General features: G+C 56.4%; 5 protein-coding genes across 5 annotated transcripts; 2 read left to right on the top strand and 3 right to left on the bottom strand.

Annotated features, from left to right (window-relative positions):
* Positions 1 to 3,915: 3,915 nt before the first annotated feature.
* Positions 3,916 to 4,500, bottom strand: BESB_077350 (NAC domain-containing protein; the record flags this gene model as incomplete). Its single annotated transcript, XM_029366096.1, has 1 exon — positions 3,916 to 4,500. One exon carries the CDS (start codon positions 4,498 to 4,500, stop codon positions 3,916 to 3,918), a length of 585 nt encoding a protein of 194 aa, XP_029217527.1.
* Positions 4,501 to 6,480: 1,980 nt separating this feature from the next.
* On the bottom strand, positions 6,481 to 8,136 carry BESB_077340 (uncharacterized protein; the record flags this gene model as incomplete). Its single annotated transcript, XM_029366095.1, has 1 exon — positions 6,481 to 8,136. The coding sequence occupies one exon, from the start codon at positions 8,134 to 8,136 to the stop codon at positions 6,481 to 6,483; it is 1,656 nt and encodes a 551-aa protein (XP_029217526.1).
* A 1,790-nt stretch (positions 8,137 to 9,926) lies between these two features.
* On the top strand, positions 9,927 to 11,453 carry BESB_077330 (uncharacterized protein; the record flags this gene model as incomplete). Its single annotated transcript, XM_029366094.1, has 1 exon — positions 9,927 to 11,453. One exon carries the CDS (start codon positions 9,927 to 9,929, stop codon positions 11,451 to 11,453), a length of 1,527 nt encoding a protein of 508 aa, XP_029217525.1.
* Positions 11,454 to 11,967: 514 nt separating this feature from the next.
* Positions 11,968 to 13,378, bottom strand: BESB_077320 (uncharacterized protein; the record flags this gene model as incomplete). Its single annotated transcript, XM_029366093.1, has 3 exons — positions 11,968 to 12,069; positions 12,502 to 12,599; positions 13,162 to 13,378. 3 exons carry the CDS (start codon positions 13,376 to 13,378, stop codon positions 11,968 to 11,970), a joined length of 417 nt encoding a protein of 138 aa, XP_029217524.1.
* Positions 13,379 to 16,780: 3,402 nt separating this feature from the next.
* On the top strand, positions 16,781 to 22,381 carry BESB_077310 (sugar transporter ST1; the record flags this gene model as incomplete). The annotated part of the gene is made up of 10 exons (XM_029366092.1): positions 16,781 to 17,260; positions 17,765 to 17,884; positions 18,075 to 18,213; positions 18,582 to 18,673; positions 19,028 to 19,213; positions 19,798 to 19,968; positions 20,313 to 20,417; positions 20,917 to 21,099; positions 21,584 to 21,701; positions 22,164 to 22,381. The coding sequence occupies 10 exons, from the start codon at positions 16,781 to 16,783 to the stop codon at positions 22,379 to 22,381; spliced, it is 1,812 nt and encodes a 603-aa protein (XP_029217523.1).
* Positions 22,382 to 22,749: the final 368 nt, after the last annotated feature.

Genomic DNA, 22,749 nt, shown 5'->3' with positions numbered 1-22,749 from the left:
CACGAGGGAACCTGATCGCTTCTACAGACGAGAGAGGAGAGGGCTGTTCCCCTGCCGCATGCAGAAATCGAGGCGTAGGCACAGTGTGGCACGGGCGGCCAGCCAACGGGCGGAAGACTGGGGGGACGCGACGCGGGGGGAGAGGAAACGGGAAAATCAAGTCGCCCTGAAGCAGACCGGAAACGGGCAGTGCAGTGAACAGAAAAGCAAAGGATTGAGTTCTGCTTTGAATTCCTTGGGATGCAACACGTTGTGTCACCACAGATCCGGCTCCCGACATCCGGGGCGATGCTTCATGCAGAGGGGGAGAGAGTATCGGCGCGGCGGCGCGCGGAAACGGAAGAGTGGAGTAAATGACGAAACGACAAGTTGCAGTCGCTCTCTCAAGAAGTGCGAGAACTCGATGCATATGCCTGATTGACCCGCGTATGTTCGAAGGTAACGGGAAGTCCATGTGCACCCACCCAATCGACGGGCCTGGCGAATGGTGATGATGCGCTGGAATGATGCAACAAAGGGGAGGTCACAACTTCCTAGGAGGCCATAGAATGTAGAAGGGTTGAAAAAAGACGAAGGGGCGGTTTGTTCCGCATCTTTCTTGGAGTTACGTCACTTCCGTCCCTCTCTACGGCTGGAAAAGCTTGTGCGACCGGGCCGACCGTATCGTTGCGAACTGCGTCATCTACGTGATTGCTGTATATTATCACGAGCAAAGAATGTGTCTCAGTTGGTGCTTTCATTTCTTCACGAAGACACCGCAGAGACAGATTGCTCGTTCACAATGGAAAATTGAGCTACCTCTTCATGAGGAAATGAAAAGGCCGTACGACCCCGTCTCGTCATGCGAAAGCGGCATCTGTCCAGAAAGCAGACCGCTGCTTTGCCCCCAGAAGCAAAGTCGGAGCAGCTGTCTCCTACTGGGGCACTCGGGCTCGGCGTCGTGCCTCTTTGGTAAATCCTTCAGGTTTTTGTTGACGGGTGGCCATCAATGGCGCCAAACAGGTTTCCTCTGGATTTAACTGCGAAAATGAGTTTCCTGCCACCATATCCTATGACGGAGCACGCTGTTTGTCGCAGCAGGACTCGGCCACTCTGAGGGCTACGGAGTGTGGGGGAGTAGGCTAGAGCCTCTGGCTGTCGACGTCTCCTGCACTGCGTTCTGCAGCGTGGCCTACAATCAAGTCTCCAAATGATCACCTCCATATCAAACATCCCCGAGATACCAGGACAGCTAGTGTATATATTTGACTGATGTGCACCGTGTGAGAGTGAAGCGCCAGGTGACGTGGGTGTCTTGGCACGGAAACCAGTACGACTTCACAGAGCCCCCCGTGCCTCTCTGCAACCGGCTTTATGGTCAACCGTCACGCACCGAGTGTTTTTTCAAGGCAGCCTACAGGCTCAGACACCTGCTCCAGAGGGATGGAAGGAATGGCGTTGTCCCCGTGCAGCAAGATGTGAGCACTGCAACTGAGCCCCCCAAAAGCGATCGAGCTATGTTGTCCTCCTTTTCGTGCATATCATTGGGTTCCTGCTTCCTGTTAGCCGGTAGCTTGAGACAGATAAACCACGTTAATCCGGCGGACGTCTTAAGTGCCTGTGCTCACCCGGGCCTCTGGGATGTGGCAACTGATGTACCAAGAAAACGGCACGCCATCAAAGAAAGGCTCTGTAGCCCATAAGCTGATGTCGACGTATCTCCGTGTCGCCCGGTTTTCTTCGCGCATACCCCTGACAGTGTTTTTCGTTTCAGTGCACACACCGCTGACGGTACAAGGCAGAATACGCACAGAGTATAACCACAAAACAGCAACGCAATTGTCGGCCCCTACAGGGCCTCAACCGTGAAATCACTCGCAGGTAGTGAGGCAGCCACCCCTCCCGGCTGTTAATTCCCTGCAGCTTAGGAAACCGGTGTTCCCCATATCGTGGTAGTAAGTCGATCGCAACACAGGGCTAAACGCGTTAGTTAGGCAACCACAGAAACCGTCATTCCCACGAAACATGAAAGGAGAACTAGTTGCGCTAACTCTTCTGCAATTCGCCATTTCAGGTACAGGAGGTTGTTTGCCGGAATCATACTCCCCAGTTCATGACAGCGAAGAGCACACCCATTGAGGTATGTTTCGGACAGGCAACTACGGCAATATAAATTGCGTGGAAACACGTGAACCGCTCCAAATTAGCCAACAGGAGTAAGCGGAGCCCCCGGCGTTGTGACCAAGGATGCATCCGGTGATTCTCTGACCGTGTTTGAGTTCTGGAACGGTTTTTCGTCTTCGAGGGCTACATTATCCACCGAGACGCCTTGGAGTATGATGTGAAGAAGGCATTCTTAGCCAACTTTGCTAGCAACGCAGGCGGCTTTCAACAAAGACATTTCCTGGCGATCGGTTTGTCCTGCCACACGTGGCAGCCAGTGCCGAGGAAAACCTATTCAGACGAAGCACGCGTGGGACCCTCCTCTTCGCGGGAAATCGGCGATAGAAGTACGGACACTCTTTCTTCCGTCATGTATGCAAACGCAGAGCTGTAAATGGCAGCAAGGGCTTTACTCGACCAGCTTGTACCCTGGCCTGCCCCAGGAAGGACCAGGGACAAAAACTGGTATCGAAATGTGGTACTTTCTTCTCACACTGAACGGCACTTACTGTACACACAAGCTTTTTAGGGCTACAGGTATTCTCGCGTCAAGCACGTGGATCAGCAAATGAAGAGATCTTTCTTCCTAATGCACGGCATGTTGCTTCCCCCGGGTTAGCATGCAATGAGCGAATCTTTCTGGAAGGGCGACCAGTGCTCTGGCTTGTGTACACACCGACAGTGCAGCGGGTTAGGACGCAGGCGTGGTAGACATGTAGTCTATTGCACCACGGATTTCTATCGTAAGGACTTCCGATACCGCAACAGCGGACTGCGCCCTGCACTGGTCCCTACGCGCTGGGGCGATTTCTGGCTAGGAACGATCACACTCGGACTGCATTTCATGCAACAGTAGGTGTCGTGCCCAGGTTGCGGGTCTGCAAAAATGTTCCGCACTGCTTACCATGGGAAAAACGGTTAACCACCGATTTTGACTGACGATTTGCTGGCTAATGCAGAAATTAGCACCTAGCAAAGTGATAATCGCATTCTCGCTGCGTTACACTGTACCGCAAGTGCACAACTCGTGGCCTACTACTGCGGCATAGGATCTGTGCCTCCGATGTACAGCGCCGATACAGGCTGGTCCGTTGTGGTGTGTTGACGTTTAATGTGAACCAGCTTCCAAGTTGTTGGCCATGCAACTGCCTTGACACCTGAGTCCAACTAGCAGTATATAATCCCCAGAGAAAGCTGATATAGTCCTCTCTCAGATACAACCATTCCCACGATGCTACCGATCATACTCGCACCCGAGTGGCAGTTTTGTCTTGCTGCTAAGATGCGGAATCCTGCAGAGCACCACTTAATACACGTGACTGGGCCGGCAAAAAATGCGAGCAGAATGTGTTGGCAGCGCACAGACTACCACTGGCGCGTTGATTATGTGGGAGGCCGTCGTCCTTAAGCTGCTTGAGGTCTTGCTACTGAATTATAGCGACCTGAACCCCTCCCTCGTTTGTCTGCCTCCTGCGTTCACTTGGTCCCGCTTACTGTACTTCCGTCATCTCCCTCGAGCTCGCGGGCACCATGTGTGCCGGCTCCACCTTCCCCTTTGTGCCCCTGCCTCCCCAGATTCTGGTGCAGACCTCAGGGTCGTCCCTTTCCAGCAAGCAGATTCAGAGAAAAGTCTAGAAGTCGCAACAAGGGTTGGTTGACGAATGCCGGTCCCTGACACCACAGTCGAAACATTACGTCTCGATTTGCCTCTGACGGGGAAGAAGACTGGCGGACATGAAGGCAAAGGCAGCCACACATAGGATGCGCGACGTTTTACTGCTTTGAGACATCCTCGAAGTTTTGAACAAGCTCAGGGACATCGTCGTCGCCCTCCCCCTTGTTCTTCGCACCGCCAGTCTCAGCGGCGTCATCCGCCCCGCCGTTTGCCGCGCCTTCACCCGCACCTGTCTTCAAGGCAGACATATGCTGCTGCAACTGGCGGAGCATCTCAGGCGTGATAAGAGAGGTGTCGAAGTTCATCCCCCCTGCGCCTCCCGCGCCGCGCTGCGAAAACATGCCAGGGAGTCCCCCAGGGAACATGTTCGGTCTCTCTTCACAGTGGCCAGACACGACGTAGGTGTTGGCAGCGGGCGAAGCCTGCACTTTAGGCGTAAGGAACTGAAGTGCCTTGCCGTTGTCCTGGATCATAAGAACCTCCTCGATTCCGTAGATGGTGGAGACGCCCAACCGCTTTAAAGTAAGTTGGAGCTTCTTATCATCGACAACGACAGACTTGTGGACTTTCTTCGTCTTTCTGCGAGCAGTCCCCTTCCCGCCAAGCTGCTGGGACGCCTGCCCAAACCGCTCCCGCAGTTTTGCGCGGGCGGCGAGGATTTGCGGAGTCAATTCCTCTTCCATTTTCTGTTGCTTTCAGAACTCACGAGGCGCGCGCGCACACGAGTCGCCAGCGCCCCACCAAAAAAAACTTCCCAAGACGGGAGAAAGACGATTTGTCTGCGGGGGAAAACAAGCAGCGGCAGGCCGCGCTGTGTGCCGCGTGCCCTCACGAAAAGCGGAGGTGATACGCGACTGATAATTTTATGAAGGGACCAAAGGACTCCCAGTTTGCACAAGGCGCCCCCACTACGCGCACGCTGCCGCTCAGCCCCACCAGAAAGAATCACCCCGACTCTCTGTAAAAAAAGAGAAAGCGCGATGTCTCTTCCCAATTTTTTTCGAGAAGAAAGCGTGGTGAACACGATGGGGAGCACGTACGAAAAAGGGCCACCGCGCGTTCGAAAGCCTCCTCTTGGTACTCCCGCCACGTGGTGACTAAGAGCCGCCCGAATACCCGTCGAGTACTGTCGCCGCTGCGCTGCGACGGGGAAAATGGTGGGGAATTCAAGGGTGGGAACTCGACCCCATCCGGCGTACAGTCGAAAAGGCGGTGTACTCGAGTTTCCGTCCCTCGTGCGCTGCGAAAAGATGGCTTCCAGTCGTTCGCGCCTCTCTTTCCAGACCCCACGCACAGGCCACATACCGCCCGTCGTCGCAGGCGGCGCGTGTGCGCGACTGAGGTCAAGACCGGGCAAGCAACGAGGTCATCTCTCTGCTCTGCGTGGTGGGGCGACCTGACTTTTCGTCGTCCTCCCTGTTCGCGTATCGAAATGAGCTGAGTCGTTCACAAAGCTCACGGACGCCTGAAGGCGATGCATCCTAGCGGTAAAGGTAGCGGAGCGTGAGTACAGGTCACGTTCGCCGCCAACTTTTTTCGCAGTACCGCAGTGGTCCGGTGCTCAGTGATCCCGTGGACGGTAGCCTGCTTGTCTTCCCCGTTACATGTATGTGATCCTAAGGAATACACAAGAACTAGTCCCCGCTATCTTGTTGCTACCACACCCCTCTGCCGAGCCAGCTCTCAGAACGCTTCATTATCTGCGCAAAGGCATCCTTTTCCGGATGCGTGAGCTGCCGTCCTTCCGGAAAGACCTGACGCTACCGTGGTGTCAACGTCACAGCGACTAGCGACCACGTTTTTCTGCCATTTTCTGGGCGTTGCGGGAGGGGTGCCGACTCACGATGCAGTGCTTTGCCTCCTCGCGTTCTCGATTGAACGACACTGCGCCGCACACGAGCTTCCGACCGTCCGTAAGCGACCGCCTCTCCGGCGTATGTATACGGTAGCCCCCGCCCCTTTTCACCGATAGATGCGTAACAACAATGCACATGGCCACAACTCAGAGATGTCCTGGCCGCAACTCAGGGAACGCTATGTCTCGAGCTTGACAGCATAGGCGTCACTGCATGAATAACACCGTAACTCGATTCAAACGCAGTTAGGATGCAACGGCGTGCCGGACGGGCCCCGGCGTGGTGTGCGTCAACAGCAAACATGCCTTTCCTTTTTCTTGAAAAGGCCCCATCTGGACGTATTTTGTGCTCCTTCGAAACCAATTTTCTTCAGCAACATCAGTAAAGTGCCGACGGCTTCTGGTGGTGGGACGACTAGTGTGAAGGACCCTTGAACTTCCATATCGAGAGAGTTGCAGAGAACCAAGGAAACAACTAAAAGAAGCGCCACATGAATGTCAGTCAGCGAATGGAGAAAGCGTGGTGCCTGCAAGTAGCCTACGTGACGGGCAGATAGTATTCTAAAAGTTTAGACACCATCAGAACAGGCGGCTATGTAGAAGCATTTTCAGTCTACATCCCGCAGAGAACCCAGAGACCGATGCCGGCGGAGTGGGGTGTTAACCAAAGTATTCAGCCAACATACAGCCGGCGTAGTCGTCACTTTTTCTCTGAGTGTGCGTGAAAGCCAAAACACTTTTCTGCGCCGTCTGCAGGATTGGAAGGATTAACGCGAAAACAATAAGCAGTTGTTTCACACGCCACTGACTATGCCTTCCCGTTCTCCGAACACGCCATGATACGAGAAACAATGTCAGCAGAGAGGCGGGGCCTGGAGCCCTTTCTGCGGTACACACAGAACGTGGAAGAATCCGCGGTTAGCTCAACTTTGAGCAAAGCCACTCCGCGTTGATCCCTATGCTGAAGGGCAAGCATTTTCAAGCGTAACAACAGCGACGCTAGCCGAGACCAGTACACCACCTCACCGGCACAGTCTGGTTCCACCTGTTTGCCTTTACTCATGGTGGGGTCATCGGGATTCTTCACATCCTGAGACGTGATCTCTTCAGTTCCCGGCATGGCGACTCCCTCCTTCAGGCACGGCGTCTGCCCGAAAGCCCTCTCAGCTGCAGAGGAGAGCGTCAGCTTCTCAACTTTTCCGATTTTCCCCCATGAGTGGGACGCGACGACGAGTGAGTGAACATCTCCAATTCGCATTTGGAAATAAATGTCTATCCAAGGAATCGCACTGACATACCGGTCAGACACGCTTTTAAGCTCCATAAGAAGCCTCTCGTCTCGGTTCAGCAACGCCCTCTCGAACGGAGTCAAGCCGATGGGCTCTTGCCGACACAAATACTGCGTAGGACCTTGCTGCGCCAGAGGCGTATATTCAGGGTTGGGCACTGCCGCGCCGCAACGGCCAAAGAACCTGTTTTCCGGACATTTGCCAGAGTCCCTGGGACTGCTGAGTGCTGCAGGGTGCATACACGCATCTACCTCGGTTCGAACGAGCAGCCGGACGGCGTCGCACAAAGTGAAAGACTGAATCAGGTGAAACGAGGAGAGATCCAGGATTTCATACGTGTCGTCTTCGACAGCGTTTTCTTCACCAAACGAAATGGTCTGTCTGTCGCAGCAGCAGTGTTCAAAACTGTGTCCATACCCCACATCCGGCCCTCGCGTCTCCGCGCAGACTCGTGTTAAGACGCACACGCTCCCGTAAACATCGAGGTCTATGCTAGCCTCGCGAGAATAGCGTGTGAGCCCCGGAAAAAGGAAACGCAGAAAAACCCTCAAGTTCGTCCTGTCAGTGATGAAATCGAACTGCGAGAGACAAAGACCTCGTGTATTCGTGGCTTGGACACGGACTTCTGCCGCAGAGGTCACCGCCTGCGGCCCTCGGAAGCCGGAGTTGGGTTCCTGACCCTCGGGCTGCGTTGGAGCCGCGAGCCGATTGGCACGCTGCCTTCGCGGTCCCAAGACATGCGTGCAAGGGCATGGCAGCGCCACGCCCTCACACCTACTTAGCCATCGTGTCTGGCAGGCGTCCAGCGAGCAGAGAAGCTGCTCCATAGGGTGATCTGGGTCGTGGAACGCGTTCTCGTCATAAAACTCCAGTTTGCTGCCTTTCCGGATCACCTTTCCCCTCAGCGAGCCGCCTTTCGAGACGCTCGCGCTCTCGCAGAAGACAGGTGGCAGACCTGGAGCCGCGACCGTGTGCTCATCGTCGCGGGCAATCCACGAGTAACAGCCCACAGTCTGTCGACCGCTGAAGCAAGAAGCGAAACGCATAGAGCCTCCAGCATCGGCGGCGGACAGAGTCTGATTGCCACTCACAAGATCGTCTATTCGCTCCACACTTTCGGCGGATATGGCGAATAACGGGTCTCCTGCCTCCTCGGCCGCACTGGCTCCTTGCATGTTGGACAAACCCCAGGCTCTCAGACATCCGGTATCACGCAATGACGAACGGAGCCAACAAGACGACACGCCGATTCAGACCCTACCCGCGCAACTGGGAATACACAAACGCTCTAGACACGCCGCTATTTACCCCGGATACACTCGCATGCACGCCGCTTCTCGAATTCAAGGGATCAAATGGACCACGAAATCGACGGTTTTCGCGTGCTTTCTCACACTCAGAAGAGCCAACAGACGCGAGTCGTGGCACAGAAAGAGACTTAATACACACGTACACAAAACGTGACCTTGTGTTGACCCATACAACGGCAAACCGGGACTTGAGTCTTGGGAACCGGTTCGACGTAGCGTTCCTACAGCGCGCACGCGAGTCTCTGATACATTCCGGGAAACAGAAGTTAAAAGGGTCGGCATATGCCACCCTGAAGAGCAAGCGCAGCTGCGCAGACAAATGGGCCTCGAAAAGAGACGCTTTAAGGCGCATGAATATGAAAAAAGCAGCGCAACGTAGCATCAGGATTCCCCCTGCTACAGATGCGACTGATCCCCTGCCAGCTTCGAGCGAGAAGCACAACGGCAATCACATGCACACCGTAGGTTGTCTACGGAACCGACACAATTCGACTGATGCAGAATAGTGAAGACCAACACAAACCATACAGCGGAAAGGTATTTCCGGAAAACGACAATATTCGTATTCAACGTGGGGCCGTTGATCGCTGCCCGGAGCTTGAAAAACGCTTCTTAGCATGCAGCGATCGCCGTTCGGTCAAAGTCGACGGCAGCAGAGGCAAGTCCTTCGAGCTACTGGGCGTCATTACCATTCTTTGTTGAACCGGGGGTGTGCAGACCAAGCCCAGCCAATCCCTGCTGAAAAACGTAAGGGGGACGTGTTCATTTATCATGACTTCAGTCTCCGCTAAGCGGCGACGCCCTCGACACCCGCATCGTGCATGCGTCTGGTGTCTCCAGTTTTTCGGGTCCCCCGTAAACAGCTTCTGCCAGTTCGTCTGCTTCCGAAGGCCCCGTCCCAAATTGACTCTTTTCACTGCCTCATGGCTCTCTCGAGCCGTCTGTCTCGTCCATAGAAGCATAGTGTGTGCGGTTTTGCCTGACTTAATGCAAGGCGGCCGATGAGTTGGTTTTGCCCCAGGATCGTGGATTTCGGTACTACGACACGCGCTAGTCTGGATGTGGTTTCAGACCTGTCTCGTACCAACGCTCGCCCGTCATTTGTCATGACTCTTTCCGTATCCGGCTGAGGCCGGTTGCTTGAGAAGGCCCCGCATTTCTTTCCATGCTCTCAGGGGTGCGAGTGGACTCGCACGCGCTGAGCGTGACCGTTTTGTGCCGCAGAGATTTTCGCCGAAGGTTCCAATGCCGAAATACGAAGTTCGTAGGGATAATTTCACTTCTTTCATGGCAGACGACAACTGACTTCACCTAGTAGTGCTGGTCATACGCATGCAACAGCATCTTTGCGCGCCGCAGTCTCCCAATGGCGGCACTCTCGCCGCCGCCAGATATGCGTGCGCCTTTCTCTCACACCATCTAGTTCTGAATAGTGGCCCTCTGTTCTCTTCTCCGGGCCGCCCCCTTCTACACTTGAAAGAGGAAAGAGAGACTGAAAGACTCGTCGTGCGCCATTAGTGCCCACTTCGTTCCGCTCGCGTCTGACTGGACGCCCAGTCTCTACGAAGCCGTCGCGCTAGTGATTCACATCCACTTCCTCTCTTTTTATTCTCCCACCTTTCCCGTTGTCCTAGACATTTCAGAGGCTACGCAATATGACTGAGCGCCGTGCGCGCCTGGGGGCCCGTCCCAGTCGGTCGTCCCTGTGCTGCGATGCCCCGGGATCCTCTCGAGCCCGCGGCTGCGGGCATCCTGTTTTCTTTTTTCGGCGAACCTCTGCGCACCTAACGACATCTGCAGCCTGCCGTGGAGAGCGAAGAACGTCACAGGAACCGGTCGCTTCGACGCAGCGGCACCAGACGAATGCAGCCGACAAGGCCTCCGACAGCTCCGACACGGACTGGCACGCCGAGTGGAGGTGGCTTTCCTGGCTTTCAAAGAAGGCTTCCCCCGCTACTGAGACTGTCTCGCCCCAACCGACGACATCTGTGTGCGATTCTGCAGACGTTCGCGCGGCAGCAGACGCGGCGGAGCCTACCGACACCACCGTAGCTGACGCACGGCTTTCAGCTTCTCCCCCGCCTTTCCCTACGCAGTCGCCGCCGTTGGCGTCGCGGCCTCGCGCAGAGTCCCCCGGATCTGTGGCATCAGACGCTTCGATCTGTCCTTCTGTGGCAGCCTCACCCACGTCGCTGAATTCTCCAGAAGCAGAGGCCGCTGCCCCCGTCTGTGTCTCCGCTGCGCCTCACGCGGCGTGTCCTCCAGGCGGCGCTTTGCCTGCGCCGGCCGAGCTGCCAGCCACGCCCGCCTCGTCTTCGGCGGAAGCGCCCCATGGGGTGGGAGCCCTCGAAGGCCCTTCGTCCCCTCTGGTCAAGTTCGGCGACCAGACGCTGACGTGGCTCCAGCGGCAGCAGATGCGCGTCTGGAGCTTCTTTGCGTTGCGTGACTGGCGAGTGAAGACGCTGGTTCACGCACTTTCGGCGATGGGCGCGCCGGTCGACCTAATTGTCGTCGACTGCGCGCAGAAGGCGCCTGCGGCCTCTCAGCCGGCCGCGGCGCCTGCAGGCCCGCCGCCTCACCGCGGCGGCTACTCGCCGGTGTACCACACGGTGTGGGTCTGCGGCAACTGCTTCTGGTCGCCGTTCGAGCTGCGCCGCGTGCTCCTTCACGAGTTGGTTCACGCCTTCGATTTTGCGCGCGCGGAGCTCTCGCCGGACAACTGCAGACACGTCGCCTGCACAGAGATTCGCGCCTACAACCTCAGCGGCCAGTGCAGCTGGTGGGCGACTAAACGGGTGGACGAAAACCAGTTCCAACGCATCAACCCTGCGCTGGTGGACGCGCAGTCCGCTGGCTGCTCAGCTCTCGCTGGTAGACGCGCAGGCGTGCCGGCTGAAGGTCCACGCAGCGCGTTAGGCGGCGAGGAGAGGCTGGACGAGCTGGAGGGTGCGCCAGCCGGTATGGAGCGTCGTGGGCACGTCGCGACTTTCTTCACGGGGGGCGACGCGATGCCCTGGCAAGACACGAAACGCAACCGGTGCCTCATTCATAACGCTTTAAACTCCCTACGCGATCACCAACAATGCCGAGCGCGAGGAGTCGCCGTAAGTCCTACCGCCTTGCGCGCAGAGGCGCCCGCGTGGTGCGCCTGCGTTGTTGCTTTCAAGCCGATACATGCGTAGAAGGTGGCCCCAGCGGCTGGCTCCGTATCGTCTCTACATCTGGCGTTTCGTCGCCGCGCGGTGGTGCGTGTTTTTTCAGGACTTGAAGACTATCGTGGACATGTGCTGTCTAGAGGGGCGTGTACATTTACTTGCGGTGCCGTACAGGAGCATAGATGACTCGAACAAGCCACCAGAGGACCGTCGCGCAGTAACTCCTTGCCCTGCTGGATATAACGAAAGTCTATGCGACAGGGGGAAGGGGGGGGGGGGGGGGGGGGAGGGGGGGCGGGGGGGACGCCCAGGGCAGAAAGGCTCCCTCGGAACCTTTGCGGGAAAATGAGGAGGGCGCGGAACTAGGCGAGTATGTTTTTGTGTATGTGTGGTGTCTGCGCTCAGGAAGTCGCCATAGCAGATGTGTTCCAGCGTTGTATGAGAGATACGTGGCCATTTATGGCGCCGCCGGAGCGCGACAGCAAGTGGCGGCCTTCACGGATCTGGCGTGAAGGAGCATTTGACTTCTTCAAAAAATAGCTCAGTATACGGTGTCGACACGGAAAGATGTTAACGAGCAGTTGCCAATCCCACACGACCCATATCCTCCGTTCTTGTGTTTCTCAGTAAGCTGGTTCAGCTCCTGGGACGCCGCACACAGCACTGCCGGATGCACACGCCTTGTGTGCCTGAGCAGATTGCGGTTTTTCAGATTATTGCACGTGTCTGCCGTTTGCCGGCATTCTATCGATCCAGACCCGACCTTTTGGAGTTCTTACACTGTAGAAGCAAAATTTATGTAAAGCGTGAACTAATACACACGCCACGTTCCCTGTCTGTTTTTTTCATCACGCAGATAAAGCTGTGAAGAGGATTGCCTGCGTGTAACACATAAAGAAGTCACTCAGAGGCGCACAGTAGTACGGAGCTGTGAGCGCCAGCTGCATGCCCAGGAGATGGCGAATGGACGCCATGACACATGTCAAGGCAGTTGCGTATTGCGTAGTGAGCCGCAATCGGGACAGTATTTTACTAGAACAGGAAGTATTTCTTCGCACTCGCGGCAGACCCACACCTCCACGTTGTCGTACCAGTCTTTTTGTTTAGTCCATTTCGACTTCACGCCTTCTCGACTCACCTCTTCTTCTGGCCCCGCGGCTTCCTCGGCGGTATCTGCGGACAAGAGACACGCTTCGAGAAGTGAATTAAAAGTTGGGGACCGAAACACTGACGCAAACAAGCAAGCAGGCATTGCCGCAAGACGTGATCCAGCGCCGCGAGACGAAGAATTCGGCCTCCGGAAACGCCCTGCGACCGCCGGCATAGTAACTCGACTACACGGGAGAGAGGCGTATACGTGGTGAACCCTATATTCGAGGCGGGGCCCTCATCACTCCTAAACACTGTTTAATTTTAGGAACTAATCTAGAAGAATTTCTTACACATAAATGTAACAATTCAATAAGATTTAAATTTAATAAAGGGAACAGAAATTTGGCATAAAACACATCAACCGCGAGCCGCTTCAAGCACGAGAAACGAGTTCGGCGATGGCGCCACACCGCGCCAAAAGACTCCCGTGTTCCTGCCATATTCCGTTCGTTTTGCAATGCTTTGCCTGGCCGTTCGGTTCCTGGGGTCGCTTTCCATGGCTAAGACGCTTTCTTTTTCTGCGGGTGTTTCGAGTCACGTGCTCCTAACATGGATACGAATACTCCTGCACCTTTCCGCTCACCCGTCCTGCCATTTGCATCGTCATCATTCCCTGTGTCATCCAGCTCCTTCTCAATATCTCCGTACACCTCCGGCCTTTCCGCCGTGCAGGCTCCGCACTGAAGATGCTTGAGCGGATTTTCCAGCGTGCACACACCGCAGATCCAGATGGCGTCGCCCTCCTCTCGAGAGTGGGATTCTGCCTGAGAAAAATGAGCTACACGTCCATTCCTCTGCATCTGAGCACGTTCGCGTCGGCGGCCCTTCTTTGGTCTTTCACAGCTGCCCTCTCTCCTGTTCGACTTTCGTTTTGAGGCGCTTCGTGTCGAGCTGCGGGTGTCGGCGCAGCAAGCCGCTTCGGTGCCTCGGTTTGCGGCTGTGGGCTCTTCACTCGCTGACGCCTGCTCGCCTAGTTCGCCCCTTTCCTTTGCGCTGCCGCCGACTTCTTCGCCTTCTCCTGAAGGCGCACGCATCGTGTAGTCTGCCGCCTCCCTCGGAGTGAATTCGTATCCGCAGACGCTGAAGGCCTGCGGCCCGGTTCTGCCTACACCGCTTTTTCTTCGCACCGTCCCCTGTCATCAGTGGGGACTCGGGGATACGCAGCTGTGGACCTTGTGCCGGAAGAACTCGGCAGTGCGCCCCGCGATTCCACTGTGCCTCGCTGTCACAGAAGCACGGAAGCTATAATCCAAGACGATACGGAGAGAGAGATGGAGTAGGCGGAGGGAGGGGGCGAGGAGTGGGGGATGGCTCTGACTTCCCTGTTCTTTGCTTTCTATTGCCATTTGCTCTTTTGCGGGTTGGAGCACAGGCCGCAGGCCACATCGGAAAATGAGGAGGAAATGAAGCGGAAGACCGTTTTTTGCAGCCAAAATGGCAACGGTGCGTCCTAGTGCCCTCTCCTGCTCACGATGAACCCGCGTCGATGGCATTAATACAAGTGGTCGCTGTGCGAGTCCGCCCCAAGACTCTTTTCCACTTGGGGTGGATGCGCGATGTCAGTTGGGATCCGCAACGAGGAGGGTCGCTGCACAACATGTGGGAGAAAGACCTGTTTGGGGGGTCCGCGGAAGCGGCAGACTGAAGGGACTATGCAGTGTATGAAGAAAACGGAGTCTTTGGTCGCCACGCCTCTTCGTCAGCACGCGAGCCAGCTGAGTTAGGCCGGCACCGCTCTGATGCCCGTAATCCACGCGTGGCTCTGACCTTTTCCACAAGAGACAAGAACCTACAACGAAGACGACGAACGCTTCTTAACCCAGCAGACGAGACATAAAGTGTACCCTGCAAAAGATGTGCCGGTCTTCGCGTACCGTCCGTAGGAACAAGACTCGAGTGTGCAGACACGGGACCTTGAGGGCCTTCGACGAATGCCGCATGACGCAAAATCGAAAGCGTGACGATCGCTCGCGGCTCCTGCACGCGGAGCTCCCGGCAAACGCAAAGCGCGGTAATTCATAGGGAATCTCCGCCGCCATGAGGTCAGATGTTTTGCTGTCTGCGCATGGAGCTCTGCCGGCAACTGCGTATCTTCTACCCGTGTGAACAGCTGGCGCCATACGGAGAGACGGGATTTGCGTTAACGACTACGAGCGCTACGCCGCATGCTGCGCGCTTTGTCTTCTGCCTCGCGAGACTCCTCTCGCACTTGTGGCATGCCCTCTATTTAGGAAGGCTGCGTCGATGCGATATTGACTTGAAAAAAAGCTTCCGGCTTGAGCTTGAGCGACACTAGACTCTGCTTGTGTTGTTATTTAGGGGAGACGGGTTGTAGAACCCCGTCGCAGCCGACACGATTCGTTATTTCGATTCATGCGAAGAATCGATGGTCCGAGGGGGATGCACAAAAGCGCAGCCTACCGCAGGTCGCCCGCGCAACAGCGTCCTTTCGTACTCATGGGCGCGGCGCAACCACGGTGTCTCTGGGGCGCTTGCGGGGATTTCTTCCTGCTTTTCTAGTTCCGTTATGTCCGGCTTCTTTCCATGTTCCCTAGTACAGTCCCGCGAATGCGCAACTCGGAAAGAAGAGCTCAATTAGCCCGTCCGTAACAGTCTCTGTTCTCGCGCTGTTCCTCATCGCCAGCTCCTCGGTCGGCCTTCAACCTCCTCTCTCGGCAGATCTTGGCTCGACGAGAGAAATCCCGGAGATACCTGAAACGCAGCTCGTTTTGTTTCCCACTCTGAATCTAGAAATAAATGTGCCTTGACGGGGGGAGCGTCGCAGCTGCCGTTTTTTCGGATGTTGCGGTACCTCACGTCGCTGCGCGTACGGAGCGGGCCGGCAGCTCTCGAGCTGGCAGACGAGGCTGTTCGGCATCTTGACTTTCTGCCTTTGGTCCGCATTTATTTTACGCCGAAGACGGGACTCTGTTCTCCTTCGACTCCCTTCTGCCGTGTTTGCATCGGCGGTAGTCGTCCCGGTTGTTCTTCGCGGCACCGCGGACTGGAGAGTGCAAGCCCCGTTCGTCGTCGAAAATATGCACATTTATACCCGTAGCGCAAGCACCGCAAGGGCGATTCACAGCCTTGATTGACTTCCCCGCCTCTCCCTTTTTCACCACTGAGTAGTTTTTTTCGGCGTGTCCGCCCTTTCTGGAAAGTATAGCTACTAGCTTGTTTCGTCCCCGTGGTGGCTACCCGGTGATACTTCGCGCAGGGTTTCACCGGGAGACCTGCAGGATTCGCCCGCAGGCTTTCCGCGGACTCGCGCCCCCTGTACTGACTCTTCGTATCTCCTCGCCTTGACTTTTCCGTCTTTTAGCTGTCCACTCACTCTCAACTCTAATCAGCGTGAGAGGGTGCCGCGACCGGATACGGGTGTGGCAAGCAGAGAGTTCCCGGCGCGAAGCCTGATTGAGGAGCAAGCAGGTGGCGTGCTGCGGTGTAGAGAACGACTGTATCATTTTCGATAGGGATTCCTCCGGCTGAGCTTGCGCTGGCAAACTGCATCTGTACAGCTAACTATATCGGTAGAAACACGCTTCTGGTGCGCTGCTGCCAGCGGGGCTCGGATACGGGGACAGCAGACGACTCTGTCTTTCAGTCGCGCAGTCCTCGCTGCGGCCGCAGTCGACTTTTTCCATGGTTCAACGACGGCAATATCTGCGGGGGCAGGAGAAAGACGGTCGAAGCGAGCACCAGGCTGGGGGACGGCCGAGGTGGAACACGCGAGCGCGCAGAGGGTCTGTTCTGCCTCTCCCGCGTGCCGGCCCCTCTCCGCCTCAGGACTAGCATCCAGAGAACCGCCGCCAACGTCCAAGCGCCTACCGGCGGCTGCAGCCAAAGTCCGCCGCTCTGCGTCCTCCGCGACCTAACACTGCAGTCGCGCCGCAATCGCGCCGCGGCCGCGGCACCTCTGAGTGGTATGGAGGTGCTCACGGCGAACGACAAGCCGCAGCACACCTGACCCCGGACATTAACGCCCGGCGGCGTCAGAACGTTTGGCTGGATCCTACGAAGCGAGCGGACAGTCAAACTTTCCCCCTTCTCCGTTTTTTGTCGCGTTTTTCGCCGTCTTCTGGCGTCTCGTCTGCGTGCTGCTCCGAGCTCTCGTAGCGTTCGCCCACTTCCGTGGGCGCGCCAAACGCCGAGCTTTCGGCCTCGAGTGTCCCCCTAACTTTTGTCCATTCCGGCGCCCCGCGATGTCCCCGGCAGCCCAGCCCGAGCAGGCGTCTCCGCCCGTCGAGGCTTCGGCGTCTTGCACGCGGGACGTGACGGTATTTCCAGTTGCGGCTGCTGCAGCGCCGCGTGCATCCGCTGAGGCTCCAGCAGCCCCGCCGCGCGCGTCGGCAGCTGCGCCCGCCCCAACAAAAATTTTTCCTTCAGTCTCCACTGTGTCGACGGAGATCGGCGCGCCTGCGGAGGCGGAGACGCCGGCGCCCGCAACTGATGGTGCAGCCCGTAAAGAGAAGAAAGGCAGCAGTGGGCGTGAGTCGCCTCTTGGCATCCGCTTCTTCCTCGCCGTTGTCACCGCATGCATGACAGGCCTAGTCGCGGGATACGACCTCTGCTGCGTGTCGGTCGTTCTCAACCCCGTCCAGCACACCTTTCATCTCTGCGGATCGGACTTCACCTGCGCGGACAAAAGCTTGTTTATCGCCCTCCTTGCTCCTGGAGCCGCGGTAAGGCCCTGCTCTAGGCTCGCGACGCTGCACCTCGTGAGCGGTTTCGCTGCAGCCCAGTCCGCCCGTCAACATCTGGTCCACGTCGATACATGTACCTACAGTGTATGCGCATGCGCACACTTGTGCACGCACAGACGTAGGTACATCTATATATGTATCTATCTATATATATGTATATATAGTCATATACGCGCGCACGAGCCGCAGTTTCGTGTCTTTCGGTGTCAAGCGGTGCGCCCGTCACACCAGCGCTCTGCGCATCCAGTGCGCGTCATACACTGTACATCGGGCGAGCTGACGCTGGCGAGCGTTCAGAGGAGCTCTTTGTCCATTGTTCGTTACCCTGGATGAAGGCCGCTCTTCGCAGGGCGCCTCTATGAGATATTCAGGGAAAGGAGCGGCGTGCGACCCACTGAACGGAGACGTGCGGATCGCCTCTTCTCTCGAGTAAGACCTGAACCGCGTCTGCAGCTGTCTTTGCTCTGCGCGTCGTCGTTGCAGATTGGAGGCCTCTTTGGCGGTGTGCTGGCGGACGCCATTGGCCGCCGGGCGGCGCTTGCGTCGAGCGACTTTTTGGTCGTCATCGGCGGATCGCTCATATCGGGCAGCGATGCCTTTTCGGTGAGAAATCTGCCCAGTGTTTTAGGCGCAGCCTCGATTGCAGCGCGTAGAGTTGCACGTACGCGTGTCAGGAACGCATGTTTTGTGTGTCCGGATCCTCCGGCTGCATCATGTTCGTTCATTGTCTGTCACACCATTGCCCGGCCGGAGTTTCATATTTAGGTAACGACTGAGAGCTCTTTGCCTGCAGCTGTTGTTGCTAGGACGTTTCTTCCTCGGCTTGGCGTCCGGCGTAGGCTTTGTTGTCTTCGCCGCGTACATTAGCGAAATCTCTCCACAGGCGCTGCGGGGCGCGCTGGTCAGTTCACAGGAGATTCTTCAAGTTTGTGGTGAGTCTTCGCTTGAGGAAGCCTCTCTGCGCGTTCTTTTTCAGCGGTTTGCTTGGGGGCTGTTTAACCGGCAAAAATGCCCCTCTGTTCAGCTCATAAGTTGGTTGGGGATGCAACAAATGCAGACACCATATATCTTACATGAACATCTGCAGGAACGACCAAGCATAGGCACAGATGCAGGTTGCATGCATGGTAGTGGAGCACGCCGATTTTCTTGTCTCTCTTTGAACCATATAATCTATATATATTTGCGTAGCCAAGGTGGACACAGGTGTTTTCGTAGGAAATAGGGTGATGTTTGAAGAAAAAGGTTCTTACAAAGACCGTAGCAGTTGTCGCGGCTCGTTGACCTGGGTGGCTCTCAGGGTGTCTTGGCGCATATGGAGCGGCATGGGCCGTTGGGGCTGCGAACTGGCGGCCTCTCCTCAGCGTGATTCCGGCGCTAGGTGTCCTTCAGGTGAGGAAACAGGACACCAGCAGCGGCATCCTCGACGCGTGAAGCATCGGAAAGAGATTTACTGCATGCGTCTGTATCGCGAGTCCTTTGTTGCTGAGTAGCGCTGCGGCGCAATGCAGCCACTGAGGCACCCCGAGCGCTCCGCAGGTCGGCATGCGAGACTGCAAGCAGGCGCGCGCAGACGGGCATACGCCTTCTCTGAGGCTTGCCTGCATGTCGTCTGTTCTTGGGACAGAATCCCGTATCTTCTTGATGGCGCCTGCTTTCCGGCGTGGGGCCTAGTTTGCGTGGATGTCGTCCGTTTGCTGACTCTTCTTTACCCTGTTCACCTGTGGTCGTGCGTTCTCTGCGCAGGCGTTGTGTCTCTTCTTTTTCTTGCCTGAGAGCCCACGCTGGCTTGTGCAGCGGGGCTGGTTCACCGAGGCCGAGCGGGCGCTTCGGAGACTCGGCATGGACCGCGACTGCGCGGCCGCGTGCGTCGTGAGCATGAAACAGTCGCAAGAGCAGGCGCCGCTTGCTGCAGGCGAATTCATAAAGACTGTAAGAGTCTAACGCTGCGACTGACGGCCCATGCTGAAAAAAACGCCGTGGCCATAGGTGAAATCGTCTTCTGTGTACGGACTGCGCTCTCCTGCCCACATGGGCATGAGCCCGTTCCACGTCCCTTGCAGCGTCTCTTCTCGTGTGGCGTTCGCGTCTTGGATTTGCTTTTCTGTAGCCGTATCTGCTGCCGCGCGTGCCTTCCGGTTCGCCTCGCTTTGTGGTTTGGACCCCTGGATGAATCCTTCTCCTCAAAGTTCCCTCTCCAGCTGTGTAGTGCTCCTGCTGGTAGCCTCTTTCTCTCGCCTGCTCTCACGCCCATGGACGGGGGTCGTTCTGCCGCAGCTCGGTGCGCTACCTGCTTCTCTGGGGTAGTACGCTGGAGGATACACGTCCAGGTGTCATCCATACTGGCCATTAGGCGGGATCCAAGTTCTTGTCGCTCTCCCGCCCCTTCGGCCTTCTTCGTTCCTCTCAACTTGCCGCGACGCGGTGGAATTCGCCTCCACCTTGCCAGGCCCCAACTTCGCTGTCTTTCTGCCGTTCTTGACGCGAACCGGGTTCGTTCATCTCTGGCCTCTCAGGTTCACCGAGGCATCTCCGTCCACGGGCGCACGCTCGCGCTCGCGGTCGCCTGCGCGTTGGCGCATCTTGCGACTGGCGGCAGCACGATTCAGTATTTCGTGGTTGACATTTTCCAGTTTGCGGGCATCTGCGATACGCGGGCGGCAGGCTTCTCCGTCGGCATGGCCAAGGTACGGCGAACGACGCGTCGCCGCATACTTCTCAGCAACAAACGAGGACAACACACACTTCTCTGCAAATGTGCAGGCCCAGTGCGTGTCCAGATCTTTCCATATATCTATCTATTTGTCTATCTATATATCTATACTACTAACAATGAGACATGTAGCGAGGGCGAACAATGCGAAAAGACTTACTGGGTGTTGACGTGTGTGGATGCATGCGTGCGCAGAAATGCGCTTCTATGGGTTGGTGGGCGGCGGTGCGGGCAAGGCGTCCCGCTCTCTTCTCGGCGTCAGGGCTTCATTCATGCGTGCGGCTCCAGGCATGTTTTCGGTCTCTGCGTCTTTTTCAGATGCTTGGCGTTCTCACGTGCGTTTGCCTCGTGGATATCTGGGGAAGAAGAAAACTTCTTTTCCTCGGCGTCGGCGGCAGCTGCGTGTGCCACATTTTGCTGACGGTACGCAGAGCTCAGAAGAGATTGAGCAGTCGCAGCGACTGCGGGCGACGTTTTCTGCCAACGAGCGCGGAACAGAATACAACGAATGCCTCGCGTCCTATGTTGTACCAGCTCGTGAGATTGAATTGTATCTCCTCATGAGTACACTTAAGCGGTGTGATTGTCTATATGGGCCTAAAGGCGTGGTAAGTACGTACATATATGCCGGTTTATGAAACGAATGCGCAGTCTCACATTCATGCAACGCACAGGGTGCGATATTTCTTCGAGTGTCGCTCCTGGGCATAGCGACGCTGGCGGTGTGCTGAGAAGGCGACACGGTCTCCCTGTACGGCTAACCGAGCAGAAGCAAGTGGAAAGCAAAGATTTCTTTTGAAGCAGCAGCTCGTGAACAAAACTAGTGTTCCGCCCGGGGTCTGCAGGAGGGGTTTCAGCATGACATGGTGAAGTTATCCGTCGTATGGGACTCGCTTCTCACTGCTGTCTGTCTGCTTTCCAGGTTTCCTTCGGCACGCTGCAGCTGGAGCACGGATATCTGAGTGGACGGTGTGGCCTGGAGGAGCTGGCAGCAGGCTTGGGGAGTTTGGAGCCAGCGTCCTACGTGGTGTTTTCTGCGCTTCTTAGCTACATTTTTTTCTGGAGCGTTGGCTGGGCAGGTTTGATGCTCGTAATCGCTAGTGAGGTGAGTTGTTTCTCACCCTGAACGAGCTCTGGGGCCCGAAACCCATTCCGCAATCCAGTGTTCACTCGTGCCCTCCTGCGCGTGTGCCGACCATGTATATTCTCTCGCGGCGCGGCGACAAAGGCGTGCGCATACTTCATCGCGTACAGGCTTACCCATACGCGGTGTTGTTGTTCGCTTCACTCCTTCTGTTGAGCTCACGCAAAGAGGGGTGGTACATGCGTGCTTCGGGTTTCGGGTTCATGGTCGGGCTTGACTCAGGAAAGATGGGCCTAACTGGCTTGCGTTCTTTCACAGGTGGTGGGAAGGTGCCCGCATAGAAACACATTGCAACATAGCAGAGTCCAATGGAGGCGTGCGATGCGTGCAAAGGTCTATTCAGCAGGTCGGCACATCCATGGGTGGTACCTCTCGAGGGCTATATTCGCATCTCCTGTAGGCCAAGAGACGGCATGAAAGCGGCTTTGTTATCGATTGCTTTCAGGTTGTGCCGACCTGCGTGCGCGGCCTCGGTGTCGGGCTGACGACCATGACCTGCCACGTGCTGGGTTTCATCTTGCAAATCAGCCTCGAGCCGCTCTTTGCAGCCGTCACCCACGCTGGTAAGTTGCAAATGCGCAGAAGGAAGAGGGGTGGAGAGAATGACACACAAAGTACCGATAAAGACAGTGAGGTCCAAAACGGAAAGGGGAGCAAGCGCGGAAGATGGATAGCTGAAGCAGCGAGAAAAACGACCTAGTGATTGTGAGGCCGGCCTGCGCTTGGAGGTAGGTGTCGGCTTGCGAAACCTAGGGGAACGTTACGAAGGGAAGAAGGATGGCAAAGTTGGAAGACAGCAAGGGGGGAGCGTGGAAGGGAATAGACAGCAGGCGGCAAAGAAGAGAATTGGAACGCAGAGGTGACATAACTGAGCAACGATACAGTGCATGGATGATGGAACAGTTTGAGAGGTGAGGATGTTTCGGTGCACATGTTCTCCAGAGCCTCTTCCAGGCCGTCTTTGAGACCTCACTGATCACGAACAGTGTACTCGCATGCGGGGCATATTTTGTTCTTTTACTCAGGCACATTTGCGATTTTTATCGTGGGCAGCGTGATGTCTTTAGTCTTCGTGTTCGCCCTCGTCCCAGAGGCGAAGGGCCGATCGCTCGAGAAGATTCAGCAATCCATGAAAGCAGCGCCAGAACGCTCTGCGGGCGGCAACGCTCAGCCTGAGGGCGAGAAGCAGGCCGACGGCGAAAGTTGGCAAGCCGTTGACGGCGACTGCCGCGTATCTCCGTGAATTGCATTCACAGCCGAGCTCTTCAAGAAATAACTTCACCCTCAAGGCCTCGAAAACGCGAGGTCATTTTTTGTGGGGTGCCTCCATTGGTGCGTCACGTGTGAAGGGCACTCGTAGACCCGCAGGTGTAGTTTGCCGTTGTGCAAATATTTGTTTTATTCGTTCGGGCTACCCGTATCCCGACGTGCATATCCCGACATATATGCATGTGCACGTACGTCTTTGTGTTTGCACGTGCGTCTAGGTATGTGTGCTATAGGAGGAAGCAGGAAGAAAGGTTGAGTGCATACTACTCAGTCTTGATGTGGAGACTGGGGGACGGGTGTGTCGTCCGCAACTTGAGAGGCGACCAGTCCTTTTCTCACGTG

This window comes from Besnoitia besnoiti, chromosome VII, assembly GCF_002563875.1.
Source record: "Besnoitia besnoiti strain Bb-Ger1 chromosome VII, whole genome shotgun sequence".
In the NCBI taxonomy this organism is placed as follows: domain Eukaryota; phylum Apicomplexa; class Conoidasida; order Eucoccidiorida; family Sarcocystidae; genus Besnoitia; species Besnoitia besnoiti.
The sequence above is the reverse complement of the archived record's forward strand: the minus strand, read 5'-3'. Positions and strand labels throughout refer to the sequence as shown.